The sequence below is a fragment of the Mobula birostris genome, chromosome 3 (assembly GCF_030028105.1).
Source record: "Mobula birostris isolate sMobBir1 chromosome 3, sMobBir1.hap1, whole genome shotgun sequence".
Taxonomy (NCBI): Eukaryota; Metazoa; Chordata; class Chondrichthyes; order Myliobatiformes; family Myliobatidae; genus Mobula; species Mobula birostris.
The window spans coordinates 27,939,630-27,951,745 of NC_092372.1; the positions used below are offsets into that span (position 1 = coordinate 27,939,630).

General features: G+C 42.4%; 1 protein-coding gene across 2 annotated transcripts in view; it reads left to right on the top strand.

The window, feature by feature from the left end:
- Nucleotides 1-12,116, top strand: part of mtmr12 (myotubularin related protein 12) — a 101,305-nt gene that overhangs the window by 58,632 nt on the left and 30,557 nt on the right. For both annotated transcript variants that reach the window (XM_072252375.1, XM_072252376.1), the window contains exons 7-8: nucleotides 3,973-4,111; nucleotides 7,584-7,659. In XM_072252375.1, the coding sequence (XP_072108476.1) occupies nucleotides 3,973-4,111; nucleotides 7,584-7,659 (215 nt within the window). The remainder of the gene's footprint in view (nucleotides 1-3,972; nucleotides 4,112-7,583; nucleotides 7,660-12,116) is intronic.

Genomic DNA, 12,116 nt, shown 5'->3' on the forward strand with positions numbered 1-12,116 from the left:
TCTGCGTTGAGGTCGGTGACCAGTGGTGTGCTTCAGGGATCTGTTCTGGGACCCCTTCTCTTCGTGATTTTTATAAATGACCTGGATGAGGAAGTGGGGGGATGGGTTAGAAGATTTGCTGATGAGACAAGGTTGGGGTGTTGTGGATAGTGTGGAGGGCTGTCAGAGGTTACAGCGGGACATCGATAGGATGCAAAACTGGGCTGAGAAGTAGCAAATGGAGTTCAACCCGGGTTAGAGTGAGGTGGTTCATTTTGGTAGGTCAAATATGATGGCAGAATATGGTATTAATGGTAAGATTCTTGGCAGTGTGGAGGATCGGTGGGATCTTGGGGTCAGAGTCCATATGATACTCAAAGCTGCTGTGCAGGTTGACTTTGTGGTTAAGAAGGCATATAGTGCATTGGCCTTCATCAACCGTGGGATTGAGTTAAAGAGCCAAGACATAATGTTACAGCTTTATAGGACCCTGGTCAGACCCCACTTGGAGTACTATGTTCAGTTCTGGTTGCCTCACTACAGGAAGCATGTGGAAGCTATAGAAAGGGTGCAGAGGAGATGTACAAGGATGTTGCCTGGATTGGGGAGCATGCCTTATGAGAATAGGTTGAGTGAACTTGGCCTTTTCTCCTCGGAGCGACAGAGGATGAGAGGTGACCTGATAGAGGTGTACAAGATGATGAGAGACATTGATGGTGTGGATAGTCACAGAGGCTTTTTCCCAGGGCTGAAATGGCTAACACGAGAGGGCACAGTTTTAAGGTGCTTGGAAGTAGGTACTGAGGAGATGTCAGGGGCAAGTTTTTTTTTAATGCAGAGTGTGGTGAGTGTGTGGAATGGGCTGCCGGCGATGGTGATGGAGGCAGATACGACAGGGTCTTTTAAGAGACTCCTGAATAGATACATGGAGCTTAGAAAAATAGACGGCTATGGGTAACCCTAGGTAATTTCTAAAATAAGTATATGTTTGGCGCAGCATTGTGTGCCAAAGGGCCCGTATTGTGCTTAGGTTTTCTATGTTTCTACAGAAATATAATGTACTTTCACTAAATTTATATTAATATTTTGCTGTAATTTAAACAGTATAAACTATCTTCAAAATTAGGGATATTTAAAAATGATGTAGCATGTTAGGAACTGCAGCACTTGACTCAGAAGTCACTAGCAGTAAGGAAGTGGGTTGGAGACCTACAATTAAATAAGAAATGGGAGGAGAAAAAGGCCATTTAGCCCTTTTTTTGAGCCTATTGTGTTGTTCATTTAAAACCATGACTGACCTACTACAAGGCATTTTCCCATTTCAAAGTTCAAAAGTGAACTTATTATTAAAGTACATTATGTCTCCATATACAACCCTGAGGTTGATTTCCTTGTGGGTATACTCAATAAATCCACAATAGAATGCATGAAAGACTGTTTCAACTTGGGTGTTCCAGCAGTGAACAAAAGACAACCAGCTGTGCAAGTACAGCAAAGAGAGAAATTATAATAAATGAGCAATAAGTATCGTGAATATGAGATGAAGAGGCCTTGAATGTGAGTCCATAGGTTGTGGAAATATTTCAGTGATGGGGCAAGTGAAGTTGTGTGAAGGTATCCCCTTTGGTTCAAGAACCTGACGGTTTACGGTTAGTAACTGTTCTTGAACTTGATCGTGTGAGTCCTAAGGCTCTTGTACCACCTTCCTAGTGGCAGTAGTGAAAAGAGATCGTGAGCTTGGTGGTGGAAGACTATTTATTAAGGGAATCTAGAGATGTCTGAATATCTATCTGTATCTGTTCATCAGTTTTGAATCAGAATTATTTTATTATTGTCACATGTACCAGGATGCATTGAAAAGCTCATCTCGCGCAATGTTCATAAAGGTCAAATTATTACACAATGCAATGAGCTAAAACAAAGTAAAACAATAACAATGCAGAATAAAGTGTAACAGCTACAGAAAATACAGTGAGGTCGGTGTAAGATCATAAAAAAGTGGATTGTGAGGTTAAGAATCTGTCATATCAATTGAACTTGATACGGTAATGAAGGCTCATTGAGATAAAGAATTCAAAAGGTTCTCCTCTCTCTCCTGTGTGTGTGTGTGTGTGTGTGTCGGGGGAAATTCTTAAAGCACCTCTCCTAAATGTTGTATTCATTACCCCAATACTGTGACCCTTGGTTCTAGACAGCTTATTATATGCAGTCTGCTGAGTTGTAAGAATTTAAAGTTATAATAAGATCTGCCATTCCTGGAAACTCAAATACAGGCCTGGTCTATTTGATCTCTGACTCTTTTTGTGTGCACCAAAGTAATTAACTTCATTTTTTTCCACATGATATTGTATCTGTTCTTACCACTCAATTGTTTTTTAAAATCCCCTTGAAGGTTCTATGTCCTCTTGCCTGTTCTCAATCCCATCTAGTGTCATTAGTGCATTTGGTATTATGACAGGTAGTCCCCTTGGCCAACATGTGGGCCAAGCATAGATCCCTGTACTGTCCCACTAATCAGTCTGGGTGCAGCTACAGGAAGGTTGATGATTGAGGTGCAGGCTGGGTGGAGCATTATCCTGCCAACTCCCTTTTGGAGAATGCTGACAGTTATTCAGACTATTCTTAGAATTTTTTTTAGAGCTTCCATTGGATATCTTTGGGCATTCTCTGGTGCAAGGTGTTCCCAATCTTATACTCTTAAACTGTATTATCAATTCTCCTTTGATCCAGATAGTACCAGGCTAGTACTTTAAATCCAAATGGAGTCCTGAAATTTAAGCAGTATTATTGTATGGCTCCAATTTTCTATTGGCATGTATTTTTACAGCAGGGCTCTGTTCCTGTGAATTGTTCATGACCCAAACAGTTCACAAATCAGAAATGGCGGAACATGGAGATTCCTCCATGAGAGAAAATGCCAACTGCCCTTCGGCCTCTGGCAAATCTGTCACACTGGTCTCCCAAACACTTGTTCTTGTGCATGGGCTCTACATATGTTGGGTGCTGGTAAGCTGGGCAGGACCTGTACTGTGGTACATAGCAGACTATACACCCAAATTCTTCTCCAGCATTGTGACCTGCAGAGTTCTTGGGTAAACAACAGCTAGCTTGTGAATCAAGATGTTGGAGGATTTCAGCATGTCAGGAAGCATCTTCAGAGGGAAATGAACAGCCTAAGTTTTGGGTTGAGACCCTATATCTGAACTGAAAGTTGGAAAGGAGATAGCCAGTATAAGAAAGGGTTGGAGGAAGAGCTAGTTCATTGTCCTCACTCAGCCTTGTGTTCTCATACCTTTCAAACCTCGCGTCTGTCTAATTTTAATTATATGATGTGCTTGGGCCAAAGTAATGGAAAAGCAAATAAGATTTTTGTGGCATACATACCAAATAGGCAATCAAGTTACTTAACAGTTATTCAGTTATTCATAGTTTTATAGTATCTATCTTAATTGATTAATTTTACTTGCTCCTTGACTGGCGCATGAAGGCTGGTGTAAAAAGTATGTATTGATCAAAGTCTATAAATAGGGTGTTGCACATGGCACCAAAGAAAAAAATATGCGATAAGTAATCATGAAAGTGCAAAGGGAAGGTTTTAATCTCATGAAAATATGTGTATATTGGAGAAGAAAAAGTAATAATCTTTGGATATATGCATGCAGACTGACAGCCCTGAATGCCAGAGGAGATTTGCTTTGAAGTTGTGATGAAGTTGTTATTCGGTTATTAACAGCTTCATGTAGCCACCTTATCTTCATAGACTTCCCTGCCTTTGCATATTCTAATAGTTTTGCAATTATTAAGGCAGTTTTTTCCCCTTGTTGGCCCATTATTTCTTTGATCCTGTTGAAATTTAAGTTGTAACTTTTTGTAAAAGAATTGCATATTATCAGTTCCTGTGTTGTTTCTGAGTTATATAGTGCAATTAAAAGGAAAGTGATGAGTAGTATTTAATTGTCAGAAGTACAAGAGGTTAATTGCTCTTTCTGCCAGTTGGTCCTGGAGCAGCTGAAGAACCACCAACTGTAATGTTTGAAACCAAAGTTGACTGGAAAGTGGAACTGGATCGGACTGGAGGTCTACTGAGCAACAGGGTAATTTCCATTAATGAAAATTACCACATCTGTACTCGGTGAGTATTCAGCAGTTAGATGATGTACTTTTTAACCAAATAATTCTTTTAACTAGGAATGCAGTAAGAAAATCTGACTATCTTTCTGCCTCTCCAAGAAAAACAAAGCATATCAAAATCATTGTCATACTTTATTGATCCCGGGGGAAATTGGTTTTCGTTACAGATGCATCATAAATAATAAATAGTAATAAAACCATAGATAGTTAAATAGTAATATGTAAATTATGCTAGGAAATAAGTCCAGGACCAGCCTATTGGCTCAAGGTGTCTGACCCTCCAAGGGAGGAGTTGTAAAGTTTGATGGCCACAGGCAGGAATGACTTCCTATGACACCCTGTGTTGCATCTCGGTGGAATGAGTCTCTGGCTGAATGTACTCCTGTGCCCAACCAGTACATTATGTAGTGGATGGGAGACATTGTCCAAGATGGTATGCAACTTCGACAGCATCCTCTTTTCAGACACCACTGTCAGAGAGTCCAGTTCCATCCCCACAACATCACTGGCCTTATGAATGAGTTTGATGATTCTATTGGTGTCTGCTACCCTCAGCCTGCTGCCCCAGCACACAATAGCAAACATGATCACACTTGGCCACCACAGACTCGTAGAACATCCTCAGCATCGTCTGGCAGATGTTAAAGGACCTCAGTCTCCTCAGGAAATAGAGACGGCTCTGACCCTTCTTGTAGACAGCCTCAGTGTTCTTTGACCAGTCCAGTTTATTGTCAATTCGTATCCCCAGGTATTTGTAATCCTCCACCATGTCCACACTGGCCCCCTGGATGGAAACAGGGGTCACCGGTGCCTTAGCTCTCCTCAGGTCTACCACCAGCTCCTTAGTCTTTTTCACATTAAGCTGCAGATAATTCTGCTCACACCATGTGACAGAGTTTCCTACAGTAGCCCTGTACTCAGCCTCATCTCCCTTACTGATGCATCCAACTATGGCAGAGTCATCAGAAAACTTCTGAAGATGACAAGACTCTGTGCAGTAGTTGAAGTCCGAGGTGTAAATGGTGAAGAAATGCACTCTTACTTTAAATTCCATGCTAAAGAAAATGGTCCACATCCAAGGTAAGAGGACGCAATGTGGAAGATATAATTAAAGATATGATGTTTCTTTCCTGTCGATTTAAAAATGCTGCTTGGAGAATAGAGTGGTTTTGAAGCAGTCTGCATATGCACAGAGAAATGCTATAACCAGTTAGTACACGGCAAGGTCCCAGAAATGGGGAGATAAGTTACTGTGAGTGATGCACGTTAACCAGTATGAGGTGACTTCCTTCATCTATAAACCCTGTATTGGGGTAGCCTGTGCCTGATGTAAAATGTCATCCCAGACCAGTTCTTTGATATAGAAATTCCTTAGTACTGAATTAATGGTACCTAAAGGGACTGAAATAATGAAAGGAATTATTTAAAATTATTCAGTATGAGACTAGATCGAAAAAAGTTGAAGAAGCTCCATCGTGGACACTAGCTTCCTTATCATTAAGGACACCTTCAAAAGGAGGTGATTCAAGGAGGGAGCATCTTTCGTGAAGAACCCTCCCCGTCCAGTTAACTTTTCAGATATATTGTCCTCCAGGAGAGGACAAGAGACAAAATAAGTGTGTTAGGGATGGGTTAATGCAGGGGTTCCCAATCTTTTTTTATGCAATGAACCAATACTATTAAGCAAGGGATCCATGGATGCTAATTGGGATCTTGGTCTCCACCTGATTGGAGTTATCTTCTGTGCTTTCTCTGCCTACCCTCCCCCTCCCAACAAAGTAAAACGTGTGTTTTCTCACTTCTGATGAAGTATCAGTTGACCAGGGACAATAATTATTTCTCTGTTCACAAATGCTACCTGACCACCTGATAATTGCCCTTCATGTTTTGTTTTATTGAGATGCAGTGCTAATATAGTCCCGTCCAGCAATCCACTGCTCTAATCCTAGCTTAATCACGGGACTGTTTACAATGACCGATTAATGAACCTACAACAGGTACGCACAGAGGAAACCCATGTGGTCACGGGGAAAACGTACAAACTCCTTGCAGGCAGCGGCGGGAATTGAACCCAATCAATGTTACTGTAAAGTGTTGAGCTAACCACTACGTTACTGTGTCACTCCCATCTGCTCTGCCTTCAGTACTTGATCTTTTGTACCTGTATTGTGTTGTCATTAGTTTTCATACTGGGATATGTAGTTTGTTTCCTTCGCTGCCTAAATTCGACATTTTGGACTCTTTAAAGATTGTATTTCTAAATCTTTAAATATGGTAGCTAAATGCATTATATGCAAAAATAGATTTGTTGTAATTTTATGTCCCAAGCACATGATCCAATTGAACTGCCAAAGCAGTCTATGGTTTCCTAGTATTTTGAAATTACTGCAAATGTCATCAACATGTTATGTTATTTGTATAACTTAAAAAGACTTGCTGAAGTAGACCTTTAGTTTTTAAAAAAAAAAGACAGCTGTGATGAAATTCCAACATGTACACTGTTCCTCATCTGCATTTCCTCCATATTTAGTTATGAGCCCTGCACTAGCTGTGGCAGACAGACTAAAAATTTGGGTGGTATGATAGCGTAATTTGGCATGATTTGTACATCCTCCCCATGACCGTATGGGTTTCCTCCAGATGCTCCAGCTTCCTCCACATTACCAAAGACTTGCAGTTAGTTGTGGGCATGCTGTGTTGGTGCCAGACACTTGTGGACTGCCCAGCACAATTCTTGCTGTTTTGATGCAAATGACACATATCCTTCATGTATATTAATCCACGTAAATACTTGTTGACCCACTGCTTAAAATAAGTTACCAAGTTTAAGATGCCACTGTTTTTGTCAAATGTCAAGACCATAGTGACCTTACAGTAGGTAGAACCTTGGATAGAGGAAGAATGAGAAAGCTCGAAGGCAATAGAAATCCACAGAAATAGTGGAGATCTGACAGACACAGTCAAACTTTGGGTGTTTAATGTGAGTGCTCAAGAATTAACAACTACAAAACAGTAATGGAATTCATCTAAAAATGAAGATTGCCCATCAGGATAACTGCAGATTTTGAAGGTAAGTTCACACATCAAGGATAATTAGAGATTGCCGTTAAGTAATTGCCAGCATTTCTTGAATGGGTTGCTGACATTGAGAGCAATGGTTTTGCATTAAATTTAAAGTATTGACATCTTCCCCCATCAAATCAGAAATTGTTGGAGGCTTAAAGGAAGGTGAAAAGCATAATTTAAAAAAAAAAGAGTGCAGAGTTTAAATGGTTAATTGAGAAGTGCTGGGGTTGCAATATGCTATGCAATCATCCGACTTTATTTTAGGACAATGTGGTATCATCGTGTTGAACTTCAACTTGGCATATTTCCAACATAATGAACATAAGGATCTTGAATAAAATGCAACAAGTTTATTATTCAGTGACTATGTCTAGTATTTTCAAAATCTGCTTTGTTTGAATATGCAGACTTCCACAGTTCTTTGTTGTTCCTTCATCTATCACTGATGATGATATAAAGAAGTACAAAGGAAAAGGAATACCTGTAAGTTTGATTTTTTTTTCTCTTTTAAATTTTACTCCCTCCCTTTACTCTGTGCCACCAGTACTATTGCCTTCTATTTACAATCTGTTCTGTACATGCTTTGATTGTCTGTCTTTAAGCAGGGGTTCCCAACCTGGGGTGCACAGCCCCCTTGGTTAATGGTAAGGACCCTTGCGAGTCTACAAAGCCTATGAAGAATTACCTTGTTAGAACCTATTTTGTTGCATTTACAGGATTTTGTAGTCTGCAGAGCACCTCATCAGTAAAACAGTACAATGTTGCAACAAATCGGAGAGTTACATGGTTGCTTGGATACCATTGAGCATAGCAGCATCGATCGTGGTGTACGCTGTCGACACTGCCATTGGCAGTCAGTTTGGTCATTTCAAGACTTGCATCTTTATTTTCAAATAACTCAGCTATCCTTCTCGTATTGCTGAATTCCCCTTGTTTAATGTTTTTTTTAAATCATGCCACCAATTTACTTTTCGTTTTCTTAGCCTTAAGTCCTCTCCCTTTTTTTATTTTCCCAACATCCTTCATTTCTTATTGTCGGATTGCCTTCTTTTTGATGCTGTTTCATTGTCTTGAAACGATTTGCCACAATAAAGAGTTATAGTTTTCGTGATGGCAGTGGCCAGAAGCAAAACTTGAGTTGTTTGTTTTGGAGGTAATCAATCTGTTTATTTCTTTCCTCCCACCCCACACTTAAATATGAATTTTGATTAAGCTACCCCAAGTCCTCCTGTGAGTAGAAATGGGTTACTTTCTGTATGTAGTGCTTTAGATTTAATAATAGTACAATGAAAGGCTGCTCTGATGTATATCTAATAATTTGTTGGCCCATCTATATACCAAAAATTACACCAAAATGCTCTTGCCTTTGCAGTCTCCATCTTGGGTAGTCATTAATGAATTGACTTGATATTGCCAGGTCAAAGGCCCCTTATAATATCAATGATAATGTAAAAATGAAGTTTTGCCGTAAGCTGATGTTTAACACTGGCACCAATCTGGGTACCTACACAAAAGAAAAATAGAGGGACGAGTTAAGTTTCCGTCTGTCCTGATGATGACGAGGAGCCTGTGCAGGAAAGCTGTTAAAGTGGGAAGAGCCACTGCTGCTCTGGGCCAGTTCCATTCTCTTTACTTCAGAAGCTCTATTCCAGTGGTAAGAGTGATCTTCACAACTGGAGATCTCCATGGTTGCAGTGGATGGTCTTGATGTCGTCCATGCCTCGCTGGGCCCTTGGCTCTCCTCGGAGCGCTGCAGAACCACCTACCTGGCATTTGGATCACACCAGTGATCTCATCCGCCCAGTGCACCAGAGCTGGTTTTTGCATGCAAGGATAAGCATATGCCTATGTCACTGGCTTTTGAGGCAAGCCTCACCTGGTTTAGCCCGCCTATTTGAAGCGGTATTCCAGGGTATGTCCGCTGTCGCATTCAAGCAACTATTTGAAGCCACAGGTGAGAGCTGAGTGCCAGGTGAGGACCAAAGGTGGATGAGCTGTCCTGAGGGGTGGGGCACGTCAAGTCCTTTCACCAGAGGTGCTGCCCCTCCCTGGACAACCCATATAGTCCTAGATTGATGGTGGCGCAGGTGAAAAGGTCAGCGCAACATCAAGGGCCGAAAGGCCTGTTCTATGCTCAATCCCGTTTGAAATTCCTTTCCCACTATACCATCAATTTGTCAGTTTCTGGATAAATAAGTATTTAATCTACAAATGTGATCAGTGGTTTTTGTGATTTAGAGAGAAAATTTGAGATTCTTAAGTTTGAGTTCAGCTGCATGCATGATTTGGTTGCAAGCTTAACATCATTAGGCAATGCTTTATCATTGGGCATGGTTTCAAACGAAACGATTCTGGGGCATTGCATTTGGCTGTGTCAGAGGCTTACATGTCACTGCTGAGATCTATTGCAAAAACTGGCTTCTTGAAAATATAAACTTTTGTTTTCTGTGCTCTTTGGAAATTAAGAATTTCCAATGTCAGCTTTGGCTAATTAAGAAAATAGATTTTCAACTTGGGGCCCAAGTCCATATTATCCTGAGTAGATACACAAGTAGATAGGGTTGTAAGGAAAGCATATAGCATGCTTACATTTGTTGCTAGGAGCATGGAATTTATGGGTCAGGAAGTCATGCTGCTTGTTGTATAAAACTCATGGTTAGCCCACACTTGGAGTTCTGTTTGTCCCATCACAGGAAGGATGAGGAGGCCTTGTAGAGGCTTCGGAAGAGGGTTGCCAGGATACTGCCTGGAGTAGAGGACATTAGCTATCAGGAGAAGTTGGATAAACATGGATTGTTTCTCAATGATGTGTCAGAAGCTGTGGCATGCCCTGGTGGAAGTTCAGTAAAATTTCAGAGGTCTGGGTAAAGTAGATGGTCAGTTGTCTTTCCCCCAGCAAAGATATTTCAAATACTAGAGGTTCTTAAGGTGAAAGGGAGATGGTGTTCAGGGGATGTGTGGGGCAAGTTTTTGTTTTAAAGAGTAATGGTAGATGCCTGGAACGTGTTGCTAGGGTTGTTGTGGAAGCTGATATGATAGTGTAGCCCCCCTGGCCACCCTCAGGGTCGCTCGGCTCGCTGTCGTCTAGGGAAACAGCCTCGGCCCCGCCAAACTGGGTAATTCGTTTGTGTGGATGCTGTGTGAGGTACCCCACCCCGCCCAAATAACAGACATTACACCAGATGCAATTAAATGATTTACAGTTTATAGATATTACTGGAACTATATAATTAAAAGAGAATAAAATATAAAAGGAAAATAAAAGGCGCCACACTTATTAAAGTTCAATCTCTTCGTGCACAAAAACCGTTGGAGCTCAAGGACCTTCTTCTTCACCCTGTGACCCCTCGGACCACCTCGACCGGCCGCCTGGGACCAACAACGGTGGTCGACCAGACGCTCCACACGAGTCCGTCTCCGTCTCCTCGCCGAACGTCCCGCTCGGGGTCCGACCCCGTTAGCGGACTCACAGCACCTGGTCCATCCTCTGTCTCGCTCTCCCGCCTTCTGCCCCAAAACCCCGCGCATACAGTATCTTCAAATATACCAAAACCACAACAACTATCCCAATTGGTTAATAGCACCCTCTTATCACCCTCTAAACCACAATAAGCTGCTAGCGCAAACTTTCTCAGTGTTAAAGCACAACAAAGCCGCATTCCCCAGATTAACATAACAAAAACGCCATTTTAATTAGCCTCCGCAGTAACATAAAAATCGAAACCCCCTTACACTCTCCCCCCACCAAATAAAGTCATGTCCTCATGACTTCTAAATAACTCGCCACCCAGTCCTACAGACACACAACACACACATACACAGATACACACAGTGACAGTGCTCCCCAAACAGTGGACCTTACTCCCGTCCCACGGTCGCTAAATAGGCCAACCTATCTGGGAGCTTCTGAACCCTCTGAGACCTCCGTACCCCCTCACCTAAACCCACAAGGCTCAGACACTACTAGGGATACCTCGGGCCTGCTTGCCAACTCCTCTCTCACTCAGGCCACCACTACAGCTCGGAGCCCCCTGTCCCGTGTCTGGGGCCCCGCCTCTCCTCCTTCCTGATCCTGCCGTAACTCAGACTGCCCACAGCTAGCCCTCCCCACTACACCTGACTCAGTGGGAGAAGGGCCAAAGGTCTCTTCCTCAATCACGGGGAAGTTAGCGAAAGGCAGCATGTACCACATGTGCAGCACATCATCCTTCGAATCCGTATTCTTCCTCATTCCTTCGATTGGTAGCTGCTGTTTGAGTTTCTCCAAACTGAAACATTTAGCTGGGCTACCCCTTCAGCCTCCTGCAGTCGAGACGTCAGCTTCTTCGGGGACTCCTTCAACTCTCGCCACAGCCTCAGCAGTTCTGACTCAGGGTTCCTGGCCATCTCAATCTGGGACGCAGTTACCCCACCAGCTTCTTCCACCCTGACCTGAAAAGCAGCAGTTAAAGGATGTTCAGCCTCCGGTTGTTTCTTCCTGAGGGCGTCTTCCAGGTCAACTTTCAGTTTTTCCACTTCATTTAAACTCGCGATAGTCATCTTCAGGTTCCTTTCAAGCGTCCGCCTCCCTTTTCCGAGATCTGTCCTCCATTTCTTTACCTCCTCGGGAGTGTAGTCAAACTCCCCTCCCTGGGCTCTCGGTTTTCTGTTGACCTTAGTCAGAACACTTCCTTGATCTTCCCCAACTTGTAACTCTTCCAATCTGTTCTGAATGGACGTCTTGAGTTTCTGCTGATCCCTTCGAAGGTGGGTCATTGTTTCTTCTTGCTGGATTAATTCGTCAGTATATGACCGCAGTGCGGTGCAAATCCCCTCTCTTCCCTGTGTCTCATTCAGATTGACGACCTGGGTTTCCATCCCCCGGTCCACCACCGTCTGTCCCAACACCAGGAAGTTCAACTGGTATGTCGGGTCATTTTCCTCACATTGTACCAAACTCC